A 27,457-nucleotide genomic window follows, 5' to 3' on the forward strand; every position below is an offset into this window, starting at 1 on the left:
CTCCTTTGAAAAAATGGGGCGTTGGATCAAGAGAATTCCACTCCCAGAACTCTGCATCATATTTGACCTCTGTCCATATTCCTGCAATTAACAAAATTGACCATAAAAGTTTTTATTTTTTTTTACCCTTGACGCCGTGCGGCCATGCATTACCTAGCCAATTTTCACGCCACAGGCGATTTGGATTACATTTGGAACCACTATTTCTGGCTCATTTTAGAAACAACATATAAGCCATTAGTTTTCCTATGTAGATATGAGCTTTTATGAAAGAGCCAGAGATAGTGGTTCCTTATTGCAAAATTTAATCCATTTGTCATAGCTTCTGGTGTGGTTGAACAAGCGTGCGATTAAGTCTAAAATCTCGGCAGCTTTTGAATTTTTAGCTAAACAAGCCTGTGCGCATGGGCTTAAAGGATCTCTTTCAACCTAGGTATTTGGTATTCATTTGTGATATTAGGCAAAAACTTTCAGAATCCTTGCACTGCTTCCCTCATTGAACACAATAATTTGAGAAACTGGAGATAAGTCCCATTGAGGTGCTAGCACAAGAAGGATCATCTGTGTATTTTGTGGAATTGCATCACATATTGCTAAATTAATGATAGAGGACGAGTCTTCAGTTCCAGCAGAGATTCATCTGGCTACAAAAAAGTCATGGTTGCCTAGGAAAATATCAATTTTGATATGCCCAAATAAGGCTATACTTATCTAAAAAAAATTCAGTCTCTTTCTTCTCTGCTTGTTACATTTCCCCCATAATTAGTCTTTCCAACAAGTTTTGAGGGAGAATGGAAGTTCCACTGAATTTATTTTTTTTTATTATTATTTTTTTTTTTTTTTTTTTTTTTTTGCATACCTATTCTTGCATATGTGTGCTCAACTGACAGCAATAAATTGTGCAAATTTTGATTTTGCAGCTGTAATTACAATTTTAAAAAGGACTTTGTAATGCCCAAATTCATGCTGAGAAGTGACACTGGGAGATAGCTCAAAATTATAGCGTTACTGATGCGGTCTAAACAGCGTTCACAATTTTGGTCTTAGGATTTTAATATGCATACAGTAGGATGAGCACACTAAAAGGGCCCCTGAGATAATCCGACCCTGATTATCATACAGGAGTTCCATAAATTTTTTAAGTTGACAACTGAGAGGATTCAAGGAGTAATTTACACAAAGAACAAGATTATTAATTCTGAATTTTATTTGACAAAATCGGACTTACAAAAATATTTTACTTTGATTGGAGAATAGAAATGTATACAGTAAATTGAGGGAAGTTTCAAGAAAAGCAAATTATTTGCTGCTGTTAAGTTCTCGCTGACGTTATGAAAACAAGTGAAAAAAAGAAGGAATCAGCTCAGATAAAAATACATTAACCTATAATACTTCAATGGATTACTTAAGCCTAATTGAAAACATAGCAGTTACATAGGCATCATGAGTAAAGGCTGTTGCTATTTCAATACTCACTTGCTTCACTTTGAGAACTCAAAACACAAACTACAACTGCCAAGTGAAGCTTCTTCCACCATAAGAATAATAAAAATTGATCAATTAGGTATACCTGTGAGTAAATATTGCCATTAACTTAATGGATAGAAATTTTCATCATGATCAAATGAGAACACTCTGCTTCTAGTTGGAATACATTTTGCAATTAGAAATTACAATTTCTGACTCATTTAAGAAAAAACACATGTGCCATTAGTTTTTCTATGTATATAGGTGTTTTAATGAGTGAACCAGAAATCATTGTTCCTTATTACAAAATACAGTCCCACTCGAACCACTTGGTAATAACAACTCAACTGGGCCTGAATGTACTAACTCTTATCATAGTTTAATCTGATTGCCTTGTGCTGAGAAGGTAGTGACTTTGATATCCAACTGAGAAAAATTGGAGGATTCAATCATCCTTACAATGCTAATGCACTAAAAATCAATATGGGTAGGACGTCAGGTCTTGCCACAAACACGAGAAGATTTAAAATGAATAAAGGAAAATGTAAACAAGTGTTTTAAATACCTACATATAAATAAATAATGAGAAGATCATTTAGCAATAAAATAAATTACTAGAATAATATTTTGAGATAAAACAAGTACCAGTTATCACAGAGGCAGGTTTTTCCCTTTCATGATTCTTGTGCTGAAAAGTATTTAATAGTACGATAACCTTAAAAACTACAAATGCATTCGTAATGCAAATCTAGCATTTATAGAAGAGTGAGCATCCTTTAACTTGACCTTACAATAATTTTCATATAAAATTTTTGCTTTTACAAAAAAAGAAACAGCCTGAAGAATAATTCAAAAGGCATCTCATAAGAATTACAGACAAATCAATTAAAAAATATTACTAAATGTCACTGGAAAAAGAAGAGAATGACGGGTCTTACGAAATTATGTAAGAAAAGAGGATTACTCTCCAACCACAGGGTATAGTTTGAAAACTTAGAAGTACACATTAGTTAGGCTATTGCATTACATTTCAGCCTGGCATTCATAAATTTGACGACAGTAATATTGATAGTGAGACACTCACACAACGCATCTCATTTGCAGTGTTTTAAAATCTCTGCTCCTATTTAATTTTTTTAAAGGAGAAACAAATCAACATGATTTCTTCAAGTTTTCAAAGAATTTTCTCCGCACAGAGAGAGGAAAAATCAAGGTAGCTTTTAAGCGTTGACATTGAGTAGCTTTCTATTTGACAAATAAAGTACGCCAGGAAGTCTGCACAGTCTCAAACCAAGATACATGGTTTGAAAGTTTCATGGCCAACATGTACCTTCAAATAAAATTGGGTCTGATTGATTTGATTTAAAGATTTAAAACGTTGCTCAGAGTATACATTCAAAGCATTTCATAGTCTCATTTACCAGTGCCCTGATTAAGAAAAAAACCTCATACCACATTCTTCTACAATCTTACATAGATAGCTATTTAAATTAAATTCCATTTTTCATGGAATCCAAATATTCGTTGTACTTCTTTTCTTGAGCTTGCTGTAATTTTTGCAACTTTTTCCTCAAACCCTTGCTGATTTCTTTTCCTTCCTGATCATGAGTTGGTAGACCCTGAAAAATTCACAAAGAAAGAAGGCTATTAAAGGTGAACCCTTGAGGAATTTATTCGTTAACTTTCAATGGAAATTTATTAATGATCACATCACGAATTACAATAATGTTTATCCTCAGATGCAATGCGGAACTTACATGATATTTACTATCAGTCAAAAAAGTATTGAGTAACAAATTCATTTCAACTTTAACATCTCCTTATTAGTATTTAGAGGAGGTTGGTGGGGGATTAACTATTTTTGAAATGCTCTGATGGGCCAAATCTAATAATTTAAGGCTTGTTGAGGAGTTGAGGGTTTCAAGAAAAATTAAAATGATTTCAACTGATTGTATCTATCTATGATAATTTCGGAGAATGAATTCCCTAGGTTTACTGATCAATCCTCTTCATATTAAAAATTGAGATGAGACTTAAATTTACCTTTCTCACAGGATTATTTAGTTCATCATCTGAGGAGACTAATATCAAAATGTGTTACATACATTTCTCTGCTTTCAGAATCGGTTTTATTTTCAACAGTATTTCTCCCTTTTCCCTACTTACCTAGGATATTTGCTGATAATTTGTAGGTGAACCAAGAATTTTATTGAAATAGACAGACTGACAACAGATCTTTATGAAAGAGAAAAATAATCGAATTGCATAATATTTAAAGAAGACGTAGAGTTAGGGAATAGGTTTTGATACATCCACTGAGATGGAAGTACATTAATAACATAATGACAAGATTATTTAACCAGGAGTGGGATGAATTGTGTATACTTACAGTTTCATCAAACTGGGAATACTTGTCAGTCTCACTTTTAAAAAGTTCACTGGGTGGGATTTTTCTTTGCGCATCTTTCAAAGCCTGGGCTGCTGCTAACTTTGCTTGTTTTTCAGCCTTTTCTGCGGCTCGTTTTGCCTCCTCAGCTTTCTTGGCTTCCTTTTCTTGTAATAGTGTTTCTTTATCCACTAGTTTCACAGCAGAGGGTCTCCCTGATAATATAAAGGGTAAAAATTTTGAATTAAATTAATGCAAGCAAAACAAGTTGAACTCAGTAAAACCTCGGTTTATCAGATTTCACTGAACTGACAAATCAATCCGTTAACTCACAGAGTCGATTTGACTAGCTTGAAGTCCTTGAGGGAACCAGAAGATCGATCAATCATGAAAAAATCATGGAATCCTTTAAATCGATCTGATAAATCGAGGTTTTACTGTGTCACTCAGTATCAGGGTTTAAACTCAAATTGTTGGCATTCAATGAGCTATGAACTATAGAATATAATAATAAAAAATAATTATTGTCTATAATTATATGACAGTAATAGCGTACAAGTCTTTCCTTACTTTGGAATTTCCATGCTTCCACACTCACATTTGCTACTTCTAAACAATGCTGGCAGTCCATTTACACTTTAATAACTTTCTTGGAAAGAAATTTCTGCAGAAATTTGAGTCCTTGCAAGATGGGATTATGCACTTTTGGAGTGTGACAGAAGATCAGCGGTCTTCACTTTGCAGCATTGAAAGTAAATAAAGGAATCAAGATGGCAGATCACCTGCCACACTCTAAACATGCATAAACTTATTTGGCGTTGACTATTGATCACATAAAGGCGCGGAAGCAAGGAGATCAAATTATTTAAATTATTTCTCCTCATGTGGAGAGATTCTTTTGTCAATCCTCTGACAAAAAACAAAAAAAGGGTTACTTTTGGACACCGTCATAGGGAGCTACATAGACAAATCAAAGCCCCTCGTTGAGTCCTCATTTGGCATAAAACATTAGCACCCTATAAGTATATTTCTACGGTTTAGCCTCCCCCAGAAAATGCAGATTTATCTGTTGACTTTAGCTGGGGACATGATAAGCTTCAATTGCAAATTAAAGCAGGTCCAACTGATTAGGTTGATCAAACAATAGTGACTGCGAAACCAGAGAGCTTCCAATCAGGGGGCTGTATGTAGGTAGATCTTTTTTGCTGAATGAGAGTTGGTGTAATAATTTACCTTTTTCATTATTTTGCAACTTCTTTCAGAACTAGAAAAAAAAAATGAATATTGCAAAATCCACCAAAAATCTAAAGAAAAACGCCTTGAACTGTCCTGCCGTGATAGGGAAGAGAGCAGCGAGTGCATGCTGGGATGAACCTTGAGACACAAAAAAGCTTGTGCTAACCATGGCTCAAACAGAAATGCACTTACTGCTCTCTTCGCTATCACGGCAGTGTCTAGAGTCACACAAATGTAGAACCTCAGGATTTGATCCAATACAATTTATAGGTGGATCCCATTCCCAGAGACCTATCCCAGAACTAATTATTAGTCACTGAAAAGAGTGGAACTAGCAACATCAGGTTTTTTTAAAAAGAGGCTATCTATTGAAAGGATGATTCAGTTGTATGGAGGCTAGGTTTGGGGCTTAACCCCTGGCGCAAATTGGGAACTGTGCGTTATGTAGCTAAAACAGTAACTTTAGGCAGTTATAACATACTTTCAAGATGGAGAAATGGTGCTAGGTTCACCTCATTTCAAGGGGGAAAACAAAGCCAAGAAATTCAAACAAATTTTCAATTAGAGTCAACAAATTTTTTTGCTCTAATGAGTACCAGTACAAGACTGAGGGTTTTCTTTAAGACTTTCTCCACTTATCACATACAGTCCGGACCATTTTTGGTATTTTTTCTCAAACATACTTTCACAGATGTATGTAACATATTGACCGGAGTCTTGTAGATACATAAATTGTAAGGTGTACTAAATGATGTAGGTAAAAAAAGGGAATTTAGCAAAATGAACCTGGCTAGAGAAGAGTTCTGAAGACGTGGGTGACTTTGGGGTCCAATAAAACCTTGCGTACTTCTCGTTTTGCCTCACTTTCACATCATTTCCAGCTCCAAACCAATTGCAAATGCATCCCTATCTGATATATGTCAATTTCATTTGGTTGATATGTTACTTTTCTCAAATACTGCAGGTAAGTCTTTTTCCAAAACTCCCAAGGCAAATAGTTCACTACTGCTTGGTAAAATCTAATTAGCAATTCAATTTTAAAAAATGCAGCTGCCAGTGGCAAGAGGTAAAATGAAGTAGCTTCCTGGCTGTTAGTGACCTACCTTCAATATCCTCCAAGCGAACTCCTACATTAGGTAAAATATCGTCTCTGAGTTTATCACACAACTGCAAAATTTCACTGGCTTTTAAGTGTTTTCCAATGGTACGGACATCATCTCGAAACTGAGATAATATCATTAAGTAAGGCATTGCAATTTCCTCAACCTAGAAATAATTAAAAGAACTCAATCACTTATGGAGAAAGGCATTATGACAAAAAAGTTTTTTGAATTTTTAAAATTTGTTCATCAAGATAATTATTATTTGCATTCCGGCAAAATAATGAACACTACGATTCGATCAAATATGCAGAACGATCATAATTAAATCAAGACTCAAAATTATTTTCATCTCCTGGGTGACACTTTAACACTGAGGTTCTCATTATACTGTAGCAAGTTTAAAGTATGGGCAAAAGCTGCAGGTAATTGCAGGGAATCGCAGTCTCCATTTCATTGAAAGAGAGAAAAACAATAGTGGAATATCAATAAACTGACCTTGTCGTCGCGGTGTCATAAAAAATAATTGGTTAAATCAGAGAAAAAGTATATTGTAATCTTAGGTCAATAACCTGATAACATATTTAAGAAGGTAGAATATGCCCTTGAAAAAACCTTCATTAGTCCCCAAAATGTCCACAAAAACATTTGTTTGGGTGCAAAAACATCCTTCCCCTTCCATAATAAATTAATTATGAACTGCCGTCTCTAAATGCATCTCTTAGGATGGTAACTATGTGTTTGTTAAAGTTTCTGTAGCTTATTTTATGAAGTCAAACTTGTGACAAGTTTTTCCAATGCACATGGGGTGACATTCTTGGATTTCAAAAATTCCCGACTTTCCCAGCATTCTGGACATACATTTCCTGAATTATCGATATTTTTCAGGATAATTTCGGATGAAAATTCTTGTCTTGAAAAATGTTAAGCACAAAGTCTTTTGAAATTGTAGGGATGGAATTTTTGGGCTGGACGAAACAATTTCCAAGTTCTGCAGCAAAATTCCCAGACTTTTCCAGGTCTTCCATGACTTTTCAAGAAATTATTACCCTATCAAATTATAATGTCAGTGTGCTCACCATGTCAATCCACGTTGTGTTCATGGTTGTTATAATTCTCGAATGATAGAAATTTATTGATCCTACTTCTTCTTCATGAAAGATAAGACATTAGTAATGAGAGAGTGCGAGAAAAATACAAAAAAAATAATACTTACATTAGATGAATTACAGGTGCTGTTGCTTGCTAATGGAAAACCAATTTGGTTGTCAGAGGTAATGGTTCCAAAGATTTTCATCATTTTAGTAATATACAAAGCTATTTGGTGGAGGAGAGTGACATTTAATTTTGATCCACTGTCGCGGCAATAAATATTACAAGATGTTATGCATTCCCGCAAAGCATCTAAACTACTACGGGTATCAATATTATCTGAAACACCAAGGAAAGACATGGGCTTCAGTAAAGGACTGGAAAATTTTGAATTGTTTGAACTGAATGATGAGGAGGAAGGAATAAGATCAGTCAGTAAGAATTAGTAAAAAACAATACTGAAAAACTTTCTAGAGGTTTTCAGAAACCACTTTTTGACATTAATACATAAAAGGGGAAATATCTCTTTAACCAATATCATACAACAAGGCACACAGTTTTATCCCTCAGATTTTACTGTGGGAATCTGAAAGTCAGTTTCCATGATGAGGTTTCCAGACAATATTCTGTGGAAACTAGGCTAAGTGCTGCTCTGAGAAACTGAGGAATCAAGAGTTTTGAGTGCCTAACCCAGAAACTTCCTCACTAGACAAAGTTGATGTCACTTGAACCAAAATTCATAAAATTATGAAAATTTCTCGAAGATTTTTTAAGATTACCTCTGGCATGGTGTTGTAAGAAACATTCAATATTGAAACTTTGGTAAATGGTGTGCCAAGAAGACACAAAATGGTTGAGAAGCGCTGCCCCTCCAACCAATAAGATCATTCACTTACCACATAAAGCTTTGTGAACGTTTTCTTTTGTTTGGACGAATTTTTTATATAAATCTAACTCACGCCCTGACCACTTTTCGTAGGAATCCGATAAGCTACTTTCTTTTGAGCTGCGAATTATATCTTTGATACTGAGGAAATATTCCTGAAATGATAAAGAGAATAAAATAAGGCGAATTTTAAAGGCAATTGAACACAGTCCCTGGTGCGTAAACGTAATGAGAAACATAACGTAACGGTAAACACATGAAACATGGTAAACGTATGAGAAATCTCAAGAAATCAGTGAAATTCAGAGGGTCAAGGGTCGAAATTTACTGACTTGAACTGATTAGCTGATCGAATTTTCTTGAATGCTGAAATATTTTGAACCTCAGGATTCCCACCAAAATAGGGACTGTAAGCTCAAAAGATCATCATGCTTGTGAAAGTGAGCAAAAAAGCAATTCATGAGGAAAAATTACAAAAAAAATTAACAAAGACTAATTGAAAGATTAAAACTTCCTATTCTTAAAATATACATGCCTCCCTCTTTTTACCCTCTTGGTAATTCAAATGCACACTTTATGGACCTCAGTGCACTGCTTTCCATTATCCAGGATACATAAAATCGATGATGAAGATCTCAAACCACATATCTTGTTTCCTGTGTTTAAAAATATCTGTTCCAATTTTGCTTTTTTAAAGTAGAACAATTCACCATGATTCCCTGAAATTTTTTCAGAATTTGCTTCAAGGTAGAGGAAAAATCGTGGAAGTTTTCAAGAATTGTTCTCCATTTAAAAAATAAAGTATGTCAGGAGGTCTGCAACGTCAAAACCCATGATAAATGTGTGCTTTAGGAGTTTCACTATTGATATATATGCGTAGTTATTTGAATAAGAATTAAAAAGTGATGATCCAGACAACAACACTTACATTCACCATTTTTTCATAGCTTACAGCAATCTCCATGGTATTATCACTATAGTCTAGAGTGTCTTTCCAGGCATGCAGTAGAAAAGCAAACCTCAGTTGACGGGCTGAATGTCTCTTCAGCGCATCTTGGATTGTGACAAAATTTTTCAACGATTTTGACATTTTGCAGCCGGCTATTTTTAAGTGACCTGAATGGAGGAAGTAACGCACCCAATGATTGTTGTCATAATACGCCTGGAAAATTATCATAAGAAATCTATTAATTTTAGAGATGATTTCGACTCATATTTTTAAGAATTGCAATGGAATTTCAAAAGTGGTGAAGAACAGTGGTTAACGGACAAAACATGAAATAAAAAATGCATCTTAGGGTTAAATTGAAGGAGGGGGTACTCTTTTTGGCCAGTCATACAAATATGAGTACGATACAAACTGCTTAACAACTTTGTTGTAGAATTTGAGAATAACTTACAGGAATTTCTCTTCAGCCACTCAAAACAAAGTCAACATTAGTTTTAAAAATTAATTTAAAAAATGACAAATGGGCCTGTTGCAAACTTTTGCTAGAGCAAAAATAAGAGTTGTTACTCATAGAGAGTGTCTCATAAATAAAGATGAATGCATCAGCAAAGTCTGAAATGCACTTCTTACTTCACAATTTACATAAGAAAATTTGCGATTTTTTGAGCTTCCTGCTTCAAAAACGATACCACGGCACAGGTGAACATTTTATTAGAGGAGTCATTCCATCCAACCCCTGCTCACAAGGATACTACGCAATATTCAACATAAAGGATGCCAATCTGCCAAAACACATGTGACGGGACGATGATTCTAACCACCTGATAACAATCTGCGTGTTTACATTCACATTTTTCTTGCGTTAGTACTTATCCGCCTTGATTGACCTCGTGCTCTCCTCAACTTACACGCGGAAGCGTCGGCCATGTTGAGCAGGGATCGAGTGGAACGACTCCTCTAACGAAATGTACACCAGTACTGTAGTATTCTTTTTGAAGCTGGAAGCTTAAAAATACGCAAATTTCTTATGCAGATAGTGAAGTTAGGAGTGCATGTCAGAGTTTGACGATGCTCTCATCGTGATTTTGGAGACATTATCTGTAAGGAACAACTCTTATTTTTGTTCTAGCAAAAGTTTGCAACAGGTCCATTCTACGTCCAAGTATAAAAAATAATCCCTTGGTTAATACTTTGACAACAGCTTAATATCAAACTAAAAGTGCTTGTTTTGCTCAAAAAGTGCTTTTATCCCTTGTGTTATGTTAATGAAAAGGTACAAATTTTTAACTGATTTTTCTTCTTTTTCCAAACATGCAGTTTTGCTTCACTTTAAAGTCGGTAAGTTTTGTTACATCTGGAAAAATTTAATCATTATCATTTCCTGTGAAAAGATCTCAGAAAAAATTAAAATTTCATTTCATTGAAGAGAGATCATTGTTAGGATTACACTCAACTTTCCTTTCTCTTCTCCAAAAATGTTTGTTTTTCATTTTACATTGAGAAGATAGGCACAAATTTAGTTTACTTGACAAGTGCTCAACTTAGAGGTCTAGACATATTCAAATTATACTATTAAAGGGACTGAGATGTTTCATATTTGTGGCTACACGGCTCTTCTTGAAAACCTTTTAAATCAATTGAAAATCTTTCGTTGAATTCAGTCTCCCCTCCCCTCATCTAGGTTGAGCACTTTTCAAAACAAACAATTCAATAAAGGATAATAATTACGACCAAAAATGTACTTTCATGTTGCATGATGTAATTAGATTGAAATATTTGTTGCCTTGATACCTTGTGAAATGCTACAAAAATTTTGAATTACCCATTTACCAGGTCAAATTTCTGTTGAATAAAAAATGAAGCTACAAACAAAAAATTAAAAGATGAAAAGATTAACGATGAGGTAAATTACCTCTGCTTGAGCGAGTTCATTATCATGGTGAGGAAATTTCAAATCTACACCTCCTGTATGAATATCCATGGAATCCCCCAAAATTGCTGATGCCATAACGGAGCATTCAATGTGCCATCCAGGTCTGCCTTGACCCCATGGTGAGTCCCACCTTGGTTCTCCTGCTTTTGATGCTTTCCACAAAGCAAAATCATTCAACGAGTGCTTATCTTTGGTTTCACAGCTAAGATCACCTAAAAACAGTATTGAAAAAAAAAAATAAATAAAAAATAGAATTTTCTTTTTATAAGCAAAAGGAATTAAGTCCTTTAATGCGTGGCACATATCAATGGCCATAGTGCAAAATCATCCATCTCCTTTAGCGGCTTCCTGTCATAGTTTACTTTTTTTTGGGAAAACTAGGAGATGTAATTTCTTGAAATCTTCCTTTATTTTCCTTCTTTGTTAACAGAATATTCTGCATACATTTCAAGCTATATAGTACACTGGTTTCTCTTTGAAAGAATAATATAGAGGTGGCAATTTTGAAACATTGCAACGGAGATAAAGGGTTTCACATTTTGGTCATCAATATTTAATCCGCAATCATGTTTTCTTTTTTCCTACAGAGCATTTAACAGAGCTCATTCCTCATTTATCTTCTTCTTCTCTTCTTCCAACATTCAAATACAGCAAGAAATAGTAAATGCACCCTCTTCAGGACTGAAAAAAAAAAAAGAATTGGCTCCTTTCAAGATCCACGGGATTGGCTTTCCTAACAAACTCTTATTTTCAGGGAGTTTCAAAAAATTCAAAAAGTAGTGAAATTAAGAGATATTTTAGTACTCTTCAAATGCAAAACATATTTTCTATGGAACCAGGTTGACCAGTGGAATTTAGAAAATTTTTAACATTTTCTTAGGGTCCACAGAGTCTCCTAATTTTTAGGGGTAACTTTGAAATCAGATTTAGTTTGATGCAGAAAACAAGCTGGAATATTTTTTTTTCTTTCTTTTTTTTGGAGACTTGACAATTTCTTATTCATTTATAGGTTCAGAGATCTTTGCGAGCAGATAAAAAACTACAAATTTGTCTTCAAAATTGCAAGATTTATGTGCACAAGTGCAGATTGTGATCATGATTCCAAAATTTTCTTAAGATATGAAAGAGCATGATCCTGCTTGAATTTTTTTTTGTGTAGTGATGCTTGCCAATTTTTTAAAAAAAAAAAAAAAAAAAATAGTTGCAGATTTTATTATTGAGGCAGGAGCAGGGAGGGCACTTCTCGGAAACATTGTTCTAGAACATAAGCTGCAAATTTAAATTTTAGAGAGGAAACTAACGCATCATTTTTCTGGATTTTTTGTTTAAAACATTGTAAAATTAGAGAATATTTAGTAAAAGTATCAACGAAATATATGCATTTGCTTTTCTTATATTGAAGGAAATGTTAGCAAAAATTCTGAGACACCGCAACTTAGAAGTGCCTTTCCTACTCCTTGCACTTAAATCATTCCGTTTTTACTGAGGTCACCCAGAATCCGACATTTTAAAAATAAGATAGAAATGTGATGAGATACCCACCTTCACCCTCCTGTAAAGACTTGACATCACCATAAGCCTCAGGAACTAATTTTGCATAATGATGATTGGATTTAGAGTCGAATGCACCGACATCAAAGTAGACAGAGCCATTAGACTCATAGGCCAATCCATTATCAATAATTTTTTCAATGTACGCAATGATTTCAGGTACAAATTCACTGACCCGTGTGAGAACATCTGGTCTTAAAACCTGAAGATAAGGAAAGCAAAAATAAAAATTAAGTAACATTGATTGAATCTATTTAAGATGAGAGAGCAAAATAGTGTTTAAAATGAAAATGACTGGAAGGCAGTCCACAAGTTTTAGACACTTGCACACTGCTAAAACTGAAGAAATTTCATGATGCGTAGGAACTGTCCTAAAAGTAATTCAATAATTACTATTTTGAGAGAACAAACCAAGATAGTGACTTTTGGTTCCAAAAAGCCCTTTAACAACATTATGTATAACAATGGACTACTAGACAAGGTACAAATAAGCAATCTGCTACATGCTTCTTAACCAGAATTTCACGTAAAACACGATTGACACAACGAAAATTACTGAAACCAACTCTTATCGAGGATATTAACGCTTTTTTCACACATTGGTTACGAGGAATTTGAACTGCTAGCTCACAAGAAACTCAAAGCTCTACGTGAGTCAAATCGCGCACTACAACAGTTTCAGCAAGCTCCTCAATCGGGCAATGCTCATTTTCCACCATGTGTTGTTCAAACTATAAGCAATTTGCTATAGCTGAGCCAAAGCGTCAAGATGGAAGTTGCCTGATTTTTTTGTCGCAGAGACTGTCATGATAACCTGTAGTGCGCGATGTGAATAACGTAGAGCATTGAGTTTTCATGAGCGGATGGTTTCAATTCACACATTAAGAATCATTAAATATCTTCGTAAGGAGTTGATTTCGGTAATTTTCGTTGTGCGTATCGTGTTCTACGTGAAATTTTTGTCAAGGCATATGTATCAGATGGCTGAAATTTGTACCTTGTCTAGTGGTCCATTATGATGAGACACAAGCTCATTAAGTGAAAACTTTTCTGAGATCCTGCATTTTAAAGATACATAATTTGTTGAGCAACTATTGTTAAGACTTCATGAGATTTTAACCGCAAAAAATGAAGGATTGTAAGTTAATTTTGTACGACTGGAGACAGTAAATCTAATTAAACAGTGTAGAAACCAAGCAAAAAATGTGTCTTGCAGAATCAGGATACCATGGAATCTGCTAGAGTTTTTTATGACTTTATTACATGCAGCAGGCTAGTCGGTCAGACTTTTTAAAACTTTGATTTCGCTTACATTTTCTCAGTTTCAAAGTTTTAATCGTTAAAAACGCTTGTTTGTAATACGCTGTCGGCCATATTGAGTAATTTTCCAAATGAATAGGTTGGCAGCGGCACTTTTCTGGTAATTTTCGTTTTTCACATCGTCGCCTTTTGGGCCCTAAGAGCTACATAAATCGAGTAGTCCATACTCTCCCTACAAAGGTACCATAAGGTATATAAGGCTACTCTATCTCTTCCTGTGATTAGAAATTTCCCAAAGCAAACCAGCCCACACTTCAAATTGAAATTTCAATTTGAAATAATTTTCTCTGAATGAAGTGCTTTTAAGTAACATAAAATACAGAATTACTAGGCCCATTCGGATCAACCACTAACGAAAAATTACCCAAAATGTGACTTTTCCTTTTCTGCTAAACGTGGCCCCCATACTTGTATTTTATGTTGGGAGATATTTACATTTAAGGAGTCCATGTCTTGGTGGAATTCAGCCTCCCAGTGCTTCGGTAGTTCTGAAAAAATAGAATTTTCAGTGACTTTGGCACCAAGTTCACCATCTAACCAGTCCGACAAAGGATCTTTCATCTCCTCCAGTAAAACCTAGGACAAATAGTTCAAAATCACAACATCTTCATGAAAATAATATACTTGAGGGTAAAATAAATTCGAATTGGGCACAAGTTTGACAGCAAAATTGATCTGTCCTGAACTTATGGATTGGTGTAAGCTATAGGGACATTGAAGGTTTGAGGTCTTTGCAGATGATTTAAACAATTTTCTTTCAAAATAATAAAAACACTTTTTTTTCTTTTAAGGACTTACAGAGAAATTTCAAACGATAATTCTTTTATGTGTATTTTCCTTATGTCATTGATGTGAAAAGGTTGTGAAAAAAATCGCTGCATTCATTAAACTGTGTATTTTCAAGAACACTTTTAAATTTTGCAAAGTCTAGTTTTGGGACAAAATGAAAACAAACATCTTTCAGTCATAGGCAGGTTATCCCAAAGACAAAGTCAAGAGGGGGAAGGAGGTAGCATTATTTAATTCGACCAATTTACATCACACTTCGATAGAGAAAAATGCTGTTTCAAAGCAAAGTTTGCCAATTGTCAGTAAATTTAACTACTGAACAGCAATTTTTTCTTATTAAATAAGGTAAGTTGGTAAGGTCCGAAGAGATGTTGCGGTGTCAGTTGCCCGAGAACCTCTGGGAAGACAGGCATATGTGGCGTTTGGGTGTCGTAGAACGCCAGAGTGCGTTGTAAAGCGACTTCATATATATATATAAGTTGGTAAGGTCTAGAGTACCTATATAGCGAGAGTATGGACAGATCGCTTCATGGAGGGCTTAGGGCCCAAAAGTGCAGCCACCCTTCTAACCAACTTCTAACGCACAAAATTTCACTGCCAGTCTGCAGATTCCAATACAAACCAAGATAGCCAAGAATGTACAGAAATGAGCGTTCTTCCGCGAAATTGAGTAAATTTATGCAAAAACTGAGTCAAACACGTGCTTAATAAACGACGGTTCGTAACAATAGTATTAGTAAATCGCTCTGGATACTTGAAATTCATAGGTTGGCTGCATTTCTGGGCCCTAACTTCATTCGCAGAAGCATCGGTGGAGGCCTGATGTATTTTCGGAGTTTCACATCTGTCCATACTCTCGCTATACAGGTACTCTAGTAAGGTCTATGCTTGAAGATTGAACAAAAGCATACGTTGGAAGTAGGGATAAGGAAAAGGAAATAAGGGGATGTGAACTCCTGGTTAGAAGTGTTACAGGTGAAAAACGAGAATGCTCATTAGTCTTAATAGGTTTTCACTTCAAATCAAGGTCTGTGCTTGCCCATGTTCATACTTACATTCATGTGAAAGGCAGGAAAATCTGTGTTGTACTTTCTCCATTAGGAAATGCTCACTTTATCAGGAGTGGAGAAAAGGAATAAAACTTTATCAGTCGGTTGTACCAAGAAGGGCGTTCCTCTTCCAGAATAATTTGACATTTGATATATCGACGGTGTAAATCAGCAATCACATAACTCAGTTTGCCATGTCACAGACTTCCTGTCATACTTTACTTTTTAAACAGAAAACTACTCAATGGCAATTCTTTAAACCTGCCATGATTTTTCTTCTCTGTGGAAGGAAATTCTGCATTAACTTCAAGGAATAATGCCAATTTGTTCTCCTATAAAAAAATAACACGGAGGTGGAGATTTGCAAACACTGCAAACGAGTTATGTAATTGCCGACTTACACCATCGATATGTGATGTGCAGATTATTCACAACAATTCACTAGTATTGTGAATCTTCATGCATGCTTAGACAAAAAATTGCAAAAAATCTTATTTAAAACATTTCCCCCTTTCCACATTCAGAGAGCCTTCCAGCATTATCCTCACATCCAGAAATTATCTCAAAATTGTGTAAAAGAGTGACTAATCTCATTATGCGTGATTCAAACTACTGGGTGAATTAAAAGCTTAAAGACGAATGCAAAGTTACCTTTTGATATTTGAGAGTATTTTCTGCATCATTTGCTTCAACAACTTTTTCCAAAGAATCCACTGCTGCAGTAATTTTGCCAACCATCCTATCAAGCATTGCTCGCTTATCGTCATCCTGCGTTACTTTCACTTTTGCTGAGACATCAGCTAATACATTCTTTGCATGAAGAAGCGTTGTGCTCAGATCATGATTTTTTTCTAAATACTGTTGGTAAAGATAATTTTGGCGGGCTCGTTTAATAATCTTATCATCTATATCTGTTATGTTCATGACATACGATATTTCATAGCCAAAATAATCTGCCAGAATTCTTCGTAGAATATCAAAAGTTACATAGGATCTGAAATATACAAACTGATTATTCACAAGCAGGAAAAAACAAAAAAAGTAAAAAATCCTACACTTCAGTTGAAACCGGATTATGATTAATCTTGGGTCAAGCAAAGTTTGCCGAGCGGTTATTTTTCTATCAATCAGATAAAATTTGTAAAGATATTAAAACACACCTGATTTTTTTACTTTCAGCCAAAATTATTTAAATTTAAACTTGTCAAAAAAATTAAAAAATTAGTGCCCTTTTCTGTTTTTCTCTTCATTTTGCTAAAAAAAACACCATTACTGTAAGAAAACTTTCTCATAAGCTCATGGATTTTGAAATGCCAGCCTTAAACCCCCAGCTGCCCTAGCGCACATGCTTAGGCATGCGCTGCACATTGGCAAACTCCATTTTCTCATATTCCTGTAAAAAATTGCATTGAGTCAATTTTGCAACCTTGGAATGGAGTAACATTCCTAGGTCTGGGAAATGACAAATTGGAAAAAGAACTTCAAGTTGCTGTTGTTACCTGGCGTGACCCATATGAGAGGCATCATAAACAGTTGGACCACAACTGTACCATTTTATATGATTACTCGTTTGAGGGACAAACACTTCTTTCTGCCTTGTAAGGCTGTTAAAGAGTTTCAAAACAGGTTTATTGGAGCAAGTAGGAGGCTCCCATGCTGGCTGTGATCTTTTTGACATATTCAAGCTACTTAATTCACCTATAACACCTGAAATAAAAAGCAGAAAAAATAAGAAAGGAAAAATAAACAAGTTCCGAGGGTGGAATGGACTATTAAAGGTAGAAATAAAGGCTGCATCCCTCTTAAAAAAGATCTTTAAAAACTCCTATTGAAATTCCAATAGTGTATGTGCCTACTTCATACAAAAACACAGACCACAAGTAATCGGTCTCTTACACTGCATTATTCTGTTCTCATTTATCTCGTACTTTCTTGTCATGATGCACAGACAAATGGCTCATAGTGCAAAGAAAGAGGAGCTCCTGTATTACACATCCTACTACTATTTGTAATGAGTCAAAGAGTAATTGCTGACCACTGCTCATTCACGAAGGTGAGTACCACCTTTACGGAGTATAGAAATAGCAAACAAGGCATTGAAGGTCTTCATTTAAAATTCACTGTGAAATTATAATGTGTGTGAGTAGGTATCACATGAACTTGCAAGATACGAAAATCTACCTAAGCGAGTGGATACTTTACCCATTTGTTGGAAAATTGATCCATAGACTTTTAAAGAGTGGTAAACACTTCTTTACAATACTGAATGCCTGTCTCTAGCTGATTTACACCGGTAAGCGAGTTAATTTGCGCTTGTAGTTTTCGTCAAACTCTTCCTTCTCAATCGACATATTACTAAGCTACGATTAAGCCACTGAGACTAAGAAGTTTCAGCCAGCTGATAGGGGGATGTTCTACAGAAATAGTTAGACATAGCGATGACGCTATGAAAATGAGTATTGACACAAATGTCTCTAGTTGCTGAGCAAGACCTTCTTAATTAGTTAAAGATAAATTCAAGATCCAAGTTAAGGCATACTCCTGTAAATGTGAAGCTGTAGGAAAAATGTTGGGCAATGCACGGTATTAAGATGAGGGATTCAAGGATAAGTCAAAGTACATACTGGAAGTTGTGCTCATTTTAGGGACAACCATATGAGCTAGTTAAATGATGCAAGATTGGAGAGAACTTACTCAAAAAATGAAGTTGACTAGAGCCTGAGACGCAAGAGCTAGATTTGAATGTTCGATGCGAATTACGTGGAGTTGATGGTCTTCGCAATATTTGGATCGCAGACACAATTTAATCGACGTAAGTGCATAAAGTAACCTAAATCTGCTTACGAAAAACACGTATGCGAGAAAACGTGTGTTTACATTTTTTTGTTATCAGTTATCACATTCACTATTCCATTCCCAGAAATTTCCAACGTTCCGGATTATTCGTTTTGGAAAATGACAGTGAAATTCAGATTGAAACTGATTTCAGCTGCATTTCACGGCGAATAAAGTAAAAACTTATTTCATAAATTTTTTTAATTTTTAGTGTGAGTGAGCAAGTGAGCTACCGAGTGTAATGGTTTTAGTAGGTGAGATAGAGTTTTTTAGAAATTGCGTTTCCGAAAAGGGAACGTCTCAGTCACAGTCTAGTCCGTAGTAGGAACGTGTGAAGTGATAAGAGCACCGCAATGTTGTCGCTTCAGAATTATAATTAGATTAATATTCAATACAAAAGTAATTGGCTCGGGTGGTATCGCCGGCAAATGTTTTACCAAAAGCGTTTAAAGAGTATGTAAAAAATTAAAAATTCATTAAGGAAGAGGCTCATATTCTCTCTGTTGCCAATTTGCCATACATGTTTCGTAGAATTCGCAAGGTAAATATTTGGCAACAGCGTTGATTGAAAAATGCTTCCTGGAAGCGAATAAGATGTGTTTTTCTCAGTTTCTCGCGTTTCTCGTATCGTAATTGACATGGTGCCCTCATTTTATCCGCTTCTGGAGGTGTGCGCTGAAAACCTTGAAAAAAGGTTTTGAAGTTTCGGAATTTGCGGATTAATTCGAGTAGCGTGGTACTCTATGAGTGCCGTGCAAAATATCGGGAGGAAACGTGTCCACATTGTGTTTACTCTTTTCCTTCTTCTGCACACTTAGTCACTTAACCCTACAATGGTCTCGTGAAGAATAATTCCTCGCGGATGTGATTGTTTTTGTGCATCTCATGGTCAATGGTTTTGAATTATTGTAGCAATAAAGTTACTTTTGTGATTTTTAACTCTTGGAATCTCTATTCACAGCTAGTCAATCGGTACTTAGTCAAAGAGTTCAAATGTGTTAATTTCAACAACACCTTTTCAGGTTATGGTGTGAGAATGTCTTCGAAAAAAGTTTTTGGACACAGGAAATTCTACGCTTTGCCAGAGGAATACGCTTCCAAACATGTGAATTTTAAACCAGGTTCTTTGTCAAAGAAAGAAGATCCATCAAAGTTAGTGAAATATATTGATGAAAATGTCATTGGAAACAATATTACTTTCCTTGGACCTTTTGGCCGTCGTAGAGGTAAGCAGCTCCTCGATTTTTATACACTTTTTCCTCATCATTTAGTTCTCAACTACTTTCGTCAATATTTATGTAATTTGTAATGGTTGTCAGTATTATTTTGTTTACTGAAGGCTGCAACTCCAGATACCCATGAAGGTTTCTTTTTTAGGTATCCGCATCCTTACAGAGCAGGGTGAGCCTGTCGTTGAAAAGGCTGCCCGTCCGGCAACGGCAAAAAATAACATTGCCACAATGTTGCTGCAACGTTGCCGCAACATTATTTTTGGCAGTTACATTGTAACAACATTTCCGCATCTACTTCAGGCAACCACTTGCCGGGCGGGTGATCCATTGATATCTAGTAGAATCATGACCACTCACATGACGCCTTGCATGAAAGGACGGGTGGACAATCTGCAATGCTTGCAGCACTTGAACATTTGTTAAATCTGTGACAACCATATGTGAGTTCAGGGGTGCACAATATACTAGATCACGCGATAAATTATCGCGTGAAATTGTGGAAGGCCTTCCCGATTTTCGGAAGCGCAATCACGCGATAAATTATCGCGTGATCTAGTATATTGTGCACCCCTGAACTCACATATGGTTGTCACAGATTTAACAAATGTTCAAGTGCTGCAAGCATTGCAGATTGTCCACCCGTCTTTTCATGCAAGGCGTCATGTGAGTGGTAAGTGAAAATGTGGAAGCGTCCCAAATTTTGTGGAAATTTTTTTTTCTTTCTTTCTTTCTTTTCGTTTCTTTTCTCGCTCTTCACTTTGAATCTCATATTTTTTACCGAAACATTGTGGAAGGGTTTTCACGATCTTCACCAAAATCTTCGGGAACAGTTTCCCTATTTTTTACTAAATTATTGTGGAAGGGTTTCCACAATTTTTACCGAAATATTGTGGATGGGTTTCCACAATTTGGATCAATTAATGGCCCTATACTCTCGCCTCGCGTCATTCATTGATACTTGACAGCACTCTCCCTATCAAGGTACTCAGCAATTTGGGTGCTACAGCTGATAAGTCCCGATCTTCTCTGATGAAGTAAGAAACGCGGAAGCGCCTTTAATTTTTGAATATCCAACACGCACATCCGTGGAACACGAATAGTTGTATCACAGCGCTACACTCAACGCACAACAGTGCCGTCATTGTATGTTCAGCGGGAGCGCCTTGAATTTTTGAATGTGCAAACATTTAAAGAAACTCGTATATTTGTATCAAAAACTCCCGAGAGAAATTAGGTGGGGGGGGGGGGAATATTTATAGAACCTGTGTTATATTTATTATTTTGTTTTGATAGTTTTATGTCTCGTGTAAAATCTCGCAAAATATCGTCAGAAATTGGTCATTGGGAGACATTTCGCTCTTTCTCTCACGAAAGAACGTAACCCCATTTTAATGTCGCCGTATTTCCACTACTCAAATTACACTATGACCAGGAGAATTCCGAAAATTTCTAATCGATAATTCCACTGATTCTATCTCTGATCTCATGCAAAAATCAGACAAATTTTCTACGAAAATCGCGTAGGCGCATTCTTGTATAAAATTGAATTGATTGAGTCGATTTGGAAACATTGGAACAGAGTTACGTCCCTTCGTCTGGGATACGAAGATTTGTCGGTGACTCAGTGCATGGACTCCACATGAAATCAATGACCGGTCTTTAGGCGTAATTTTCAGCTATTTGACCGACCAGCTTGCGGACTGCTAGCCCAGTTCACGGACTGGGTAAACGCATCAGCCGGTTCATGGGTTGAGCAATAGGGGGAGGGGGGGGGGGGGTTGGCTAGTCGGTGCTCAGTGGATCGAGTCAATAGGAGAGGTCGGACCTAATTTGGAAACTTTAAAAGCTTACAACTCAGATTAATCAAAACTTTAAGATTTTAAAAATGGTTCCGTTCATTTCCCCGTGAAATTTTCTTTTTGGAGCACCCCTCAAAATTTAAGATGTGACGAATCAGACATCGGAATTTACAGTTTTAGTCAAAAATTTCAGGTCCGCGACCTCTCTGATTGACTAGATCCACCTAAGCGGCGGGGCGGACGGGGTAAAAAAGTTGCCCATTCCTGGACAGAAACACAAGCAATAAAGTTAAAAGCACTCGTTAACTGAAATTCAACCAACGTCTTGGCGGGAAAAATGTAAAAAGCGCCGAATGTCAATATTGACGAATATTTAAATACTTACGCTTTGTGGGCCCACTTGTGAGCTGTCTCTCTAGACAGAAAAATCTTTTCTGAGAAAAAGAGTCATTTGAGAGGATTTGAAAAGTTTCCATGTGTTATCATGGATCCAGGGAATTTTCCAATTTTTAATGGCGTTTTGAAATGAATTTCTGGATTGAAGAGAACACTTCTGTCGAGGAAAAAAAAACTAGGTAGGCACGAAATATTCAGAAAATGAAATCCTAATGAGCAGGTCGAAAAATCTCGAAATTTATTGATGCAAGGCTCCGGATCGCAAATCTCATACATAAATCGCGATAGCGAAATATTTTCACATCATCGCGGACCTAAATCGTCGTTGTGATATTTCCTTTCGCACTGTCGTGCTCCTGAAAGCAAATCTTAGCATCCCGAATGATTTGGGAAGAAGATTTTTCTGCAACGCCCTCTCGAATAATTAAAAATGTAATGTATGGTGCAATGCAAAGCAACCCACTGCCCAGACAGAGGGGATGATCAGTGGTCATGATTCAACAAGCTATTAAGCAGTGAAGCGAAAACATTTTACAAGGTTCAGCGTCGTTAGAAAAACGCATTTGAAGATTTGAAATGGTGTCCCGAAAAATGAAATGCAGCAGTTGGTTAAACCAAAGTCAATTCTCTTAAACTAGATCCTACAGCTTTGAAATCCATTAAAAGTTTAAAAGAAATAAATAATTTGCCCTCTGTAATCATTGGACAAAGTAAGCCAGAGATACGCCCTTCTTTCGGAATCCTTGTATGTACGATAAAAAAGAGGATCGTTTTTCTTCGATAACTCATAAAGTAATGAAAAAGAAGAAAATCGGGGAAATGACTTTCTGCTAATACATTTCAGTATTCTAACGAGCCAAAGTTTTTAAAGATCGGGTCACTGGTTGCAGAGAAACCCAGCTTTTTCTGGGCGCACTTGTGATTGCTGAAGACACTAAATTCACTACTAAGTTGATTTCCTTCTTTTGTATCTCGTGACAAAATTAATTTAAAGGAAATCAAAGAAAACGGTTTCTGCAGAATTTCTTCAGCTTTCTAACGAGCTATAGTTTTTTAAAATCGGAGGTTTATTAGCGGAAAAAACTGAACTTTTCCGGTTGCACGTACATGAGAAAAGTGCATTGTTATTGTCGTCGGAAAACTGTTATAATCCGCTGTTGCTCCTTATTGAGTCTGGAGGGTCTCCAAAGGTGGTCGAACATTCAATTGGTTACGAATTGCACCCATTGGATTCTGTTTGTCTAATATCAATTACATCTTGCCCCCCCCCCCCCCTTCCAACGGTATGGGATATGCTGTGTTGCCAATCGTCCAGAAATGAACCTTATTGGTATAGCGGTTTCTTCTTAAAATTATTGTCTTTTCTTTGGTTGTCATTTTAAACTGTGGAATTCCTTATATGTTTGAACCGAGTGTTGCTTAATAATTTGATACATTGTCCGTAAAAATGAACTTTTCAATGGCCAAACCTTCATCACCGAATGCTCCAATTTTATGAGGATGGAAAATGCGTCGATTTAATCATTCAAAAAAAAAAAAAAAATGCCCCTATAGAGAACTTTTCTTGTCATTTTTCAAGAGTATCTGATGAAAATTCTGTAAGCTCTTGTCTGTTAAGCTTCATTGATCTTATAATGTTGCCAAATTTAATTAACTCTCAGATAAGGTACGCCCCTTGACCGCTTCCCACTCCAACCCCCCAAGCGCTTCGTCGGGTAATCATTTTCAATAAAAAAACCCATGTTGAATATTCTGTAGTTGTTCATGCGACAGATTTCCACTTTTATTGATTAAAAAACTTAAGATCTGTCCGATGTTGCAAAGTTTCTGCAATATTTTTCGTAATATTCTCGAGAAGTATACGTTCGCGCCTGCGAGTAAGGTGGCTGATATATGTAGGAAGTTCCACGCTGCGGCGCGTCATCACAGCAGCCATTTGGGAGATTTCACTATCGCGTACTTGTGTATCTTACATCAAACATACATAGAGTCACGAGAATTTGTTTATAAACTTGCAACTCCGAACAACTCCGAAACTTAAAGCTTCGGACTGCATTAACATTACTAATGTAATATGTGCAATAAATCGTAACTCTCACATTTCACGTTCTGTGATGTACAGTAAATAAAAATGAATAAATAATCATTCTATTCGGCTAAAACTATTCCTTCTAATGAGAACAAAATGGAAGTGACACTTCTTTCACCAGAAAACAGGTAAAAATCCATATCACGGAAGGCAAAATGTGTAAATAAGAGGAGAAAGTTCGTTGGCCGGAAGAAGGGCGTATCTTCGGTGTACTTTACAGGTCAATTATTCACGTAACAAATCGACAGATTTTTCTCAAACTTGGAGGATACTCTCACTATTCGACGTAGAATCAGAAAAGCAGAATGTTGAAAAAAGGGCGTATCTCGAGATACGCCCTTCTTCCGGCATGGTCCTCTTCTCCTTTGCTTTGCTTGTGTGTCGCAGAATACGCCTCAAGTTTAGTACGCCCGTCAGAGTCAAGAGAGCCATCTTAACCATGTAAGCGGATTATACTCTAATCGTTGAGTAGTGAGCTCCTTGCCCAGTTGTGCTTTTAGGAAGTCCTGTACCAACTGTCATTGTGTAATACGATTTGTGATACGATAATTTGTGAAAGTCGCAAAACACCTATTTTAATTTGCCGCCTTTGATTTCAAGAGAAAAAAACCGGCGCTCCGCTACGGTTTTTGGGGGGTCCGCCTCCCCCCGAAAAGCGTGTTTTTCAGGGTTTTTATGCGTATTTAGTTGTTTCTTCCTTTTAGTGTATCGCGCATCCACCGTTGGAAGCAAGCGTATTTCCCGAAGTGGAAGTTGTATTCATAGTGTATTTTCTTCGTAAAATACACTAAAAACCGTCTAACAATATTCCTCGGAAGTTTTGCTATCAATTAAGGCTCAGGTTTCATCGGTAAATAGGTGAAAATATAACGGAAATTTAGATTAAAAGCCGAGAACAAGGAAAAGAGAAATAGAATGGAAATTATTAGATGAGAAAAGGAAAGAAATTGTAGTAGAATACGTAGCAGTAAAAAGGCATTTTTAAAAGGCTGTTTTTTTTTTTTTTTTGAAAAGGAAAATGCAAGTCGGGGGAGGGGGGGAATCTTGAAAAATTCTTTACGCTGCTATTTCCCGCCCCACGTCTTTCTACGATGGCTGGGGGTGATTCGCACCATCATTCTGTCCGTTCAAAATACACGATTCTTCAAGCATTCAATTTCAAAGTATGATCAAAACAAGCGGAGCCGTAATTTACATCGAGGAAACGGTCAGCGCGTCTGGATTTGTTTTCAATAAAGCCTGATGTAGATGGTGAATGAATCATTGAGCCATAGCGGGATCTATTTGACCTTAGAACCTGGCGTCGCTATAGATTTCTGCTATAAATTCCGCCTATAAATAGGGCTCAGTCTTATTTTCGGGCAATTTATTCCTCTCCTTTGCGGACCGATGCTCAGTGGGTGCGAGAACCGAAGCGCCATTACTTTATTGAGCCAGGTCCGGAACGGGCGCATAAACACCCAACAGTACGAACTGCCTTTACTTACACTGCCGTGCTAAGAAAGAACGCCGTACGGACATTCGAGAGTCGCCAAATTTCCTTTGATAAAATGTTTATTTTGGCGCAACGATATGAGTATTTTTCCTTGAAATTTTCAGGAACTTCAAGTGAGATTGCGAACTAAATTATCTGAAAAATTGGCAGGAAAATGTTCACAAGTTTACCAGGAAAATCGTGTTTTATCAAAGGAAATTTGGCAACGCCCGAAGGTTCATACGGCGTTTTTCCTTAGCACGACAGTATAAGATAAACGCCGTATCAACATTCCAGTCTTGCCAAAGTTCTTCCCATCAATTTTTTTCGTTCTTCTGGAGTGCAGTATCAAATCAAGGATATTTCTCTTCAAAATTTTCAGATAAAGGAGATTAGCTCATGAATTAACTTCACCGAAAAATCCAAGTGAAAACTCTCTCGAGCTCTCGGCATTTTATTCGAGGGAATTTGGCAACGTTGGAATGTTTATACGGCGCTTTTCCTTACAATTAGTACGGGAATATAGTTGAGAGCATTATGTAAACAGTGTGTGCAAAGTAGCTTGCACACGCTGTATGATGAAAGCACGAGCTTTGTCTCGGGCGATCGACGTACATCGGGTGCCTCCAATTGAAGGCGTTCCTTCGGCCAAGTGCGTATCCATCAATTACTCGAGTATGTTGGCTTGGCGTTTCGCCGCGCACTTCTGCGCACCATCACGATACGTACGAAGCGCTTCGCGCCTCATGCGTTATGCGTTACGCGCTACTCCAATGATTTCATATTATAGAGAAAGATTTTGGCCAGTTCGTGCCACCCCAAGGAAAATCTCCTTCTTCCTCTCCAACCCCAATCCACCTGATTCCTCCTCCCTCAGTGAGTGCCAACCGCATGCCCTTCTGAGACAGAAACGGAATTTTCAACCCATTTGTAGCCACCCAAAGCTCGAGTGTAAATACACCGAAAAAAAAATCTCGGTGTATTTACTAAGAAAAGGGTAAAATTTACCAAGAATTCAGGGTTCTATTTGATCCCAGTTTTTTCTTGGTAAATTACAATTTATGGAATTGGTATTTTACCGAGATATCTCGGTAAAATTATTGAACTTTCTCAGTAATTTATACTGGACTTTGGTAAAAACACCAATATTTTTTATCGACTGTGTAGAATTACCGAGATAAAATGGCAAAGTTACCGGGAATTGATTACCAATAAAAGTGGTATTCTTACCTGAAAAAACAGATAAAAATACCTGTTTTTAGGTAAGCTTACCAGTCTGTCTCGGTAAAATTACCAATCATTGGTAAAAAGTGAGATGGTAAAGGTACCAACGGCCGTGGTAAAAAGCCGAGAATTTTTTCAGTGTAGTATGGGACGCATCCGCGAAACAAGAATCCCCAAAAGATTCAATGTATACTTACTACTTTCCAGGTCGGCACCAAACATTTCCCCCTAAAATACTGTAGTTGAAGAGTAATTTTTAAAATAAAGCAGGATACGTGGCTAATTTCTACTTTCTTCTTCTCCTCCGAGCGACGCACAGTGGATCGAGTCAATTTAAGAGGTTGGACAAAATGTGGAAACTTTAAAAGTTTATAACTCCGTTTATTGTCGCGTTATGGGTTGGTACTGGGTGTTTAACGGACTGAAACGTTTAAGAGTCCAACTTAACACGCACGAAAAAGTATTAAATTGTGGGAGAGCAGAATTGGATAAATAGATGAGTCGAATTTCGTTGGATGGAAAACCGGACGCTTTATTCAGAACTACTAACAATACGATTTGACTTATGACTTTGATTGAGCGAAAAGAAGTTAGCACGAGGCTTACGTTAGGGTAGGAATCGAAGTAAGTTACAGAAATCTCTCCAGCCC

The 27,457-nt window shown here is 36.5% G+C and overlaps 2 protein-coding genes across 4 annotated transcripts in view; one reads left to right on the plus strand and one right to left on the minus strand.

The window, feature by feature from the left end:
* Positions 1 to 1,189: 1,189 nt before the first annotated feature.
* Positions 1,190 to 27,443, minus strand: CysRS (cysteine--tRNA ligase, cytoplasmic). 2 transcript variants are annotated; one of them, XM_019043421.2, is made up of 12 exons: positions 27,005 to 27,443; positions 17,258 to 17,465; positions 16,410 to 16,752; positions 14,356 to 14,496; positions 12,592 to 12,802; positions 11,029 to 11,261; positions 9,096 to 9,329; positions 8,178 to 8,322; positions 7,406 to 7,620; positions 6,193 to 6,355; positions 3,857 to 4,068; positions 1,190 to 3,086 (listed from the first exon to the last, which is right to left on the minus strand). In XM_019043421.2, exons 1-12 carry the CDS (start codon positions 27,027 to 27,029, stop codon positions 2,958 to 2,960), a joined length of 2,259 nt encoding a protein of 752 aa, XP_018898966.2. In that variant the 5' UTR covers positions 27,030 to 27,443; the 3' UTR covers positions 1,190 to 2,957. The 2 variants fall into 2 exon arrangements, with proteins under 2 accessions (XP_018898966.2, XP_018898967.2); XM_019043422.2 differs by lacking the exon at positions 27,005 to 27,443 and adding an exon at positions 18,453 to 18,602.
* Positions 18,714 to 27,457, plus strand: part of LOC109031724 (uncharacterized) — a 52,944-nt gene continuing 44,200 nt past the window's right edge. Inside the window, exons 1-2 of one of the 2 annotated variants that reach the window (XM_072300219.1) lie at positions 18,714 to 18,847; positions 19,616 to 19,819. In XM_072300219.1, coding sequence (XP_072156320.1) covers positions 18,835 to 18,847; positions 19,616 to 19,819 — 217 coding nt within the window. In that variant the 5' untranslated portion in view covers positions 18,714 to 18,834. Of the gene's footprint in view, positions 18,848 to 18,908; positions 19,820 to 27,457 lie in introns of those variants that run through there. The other variant, XM_019043420.2, reaches the window with a different exon arrangement.

The sequence above is a fragment of the Bemisia tabaci genome, chromosome 4 (genome assembly GCF_918797505.1).
Source record: "Bemisia tabaci chromosome 4, PGI_BMITA_v3".
Classification (NCBI taxonomy): Eukaryota; Metazoa; Arthropoda; class Insecta; order Hemiptera; family Aleyrodidae; genus Bemisia; species Bemisia tabaci.

Coding starts and splice junctions, on each gene's coding strand:
- CysRS (XM_019043421.2), bottom strand. CDS start 27,029: ATGTTTGGTGCCGACCTGGAAAGTA. Junction 17,466..27,004: donor TGGTGCCGACCTGGAAAGTA/GTAAGTATACAT, acceptor TTTTTATTTCAG/GTGTTATAGGTGAATTAAGT. Junction 12,803..14,355: donor AAGACATGGACTCCTTAAAT/GTAAATATCTCC, acceptor CCTTATCTTCAG/GTTTTAAGACCAGATGTTCT.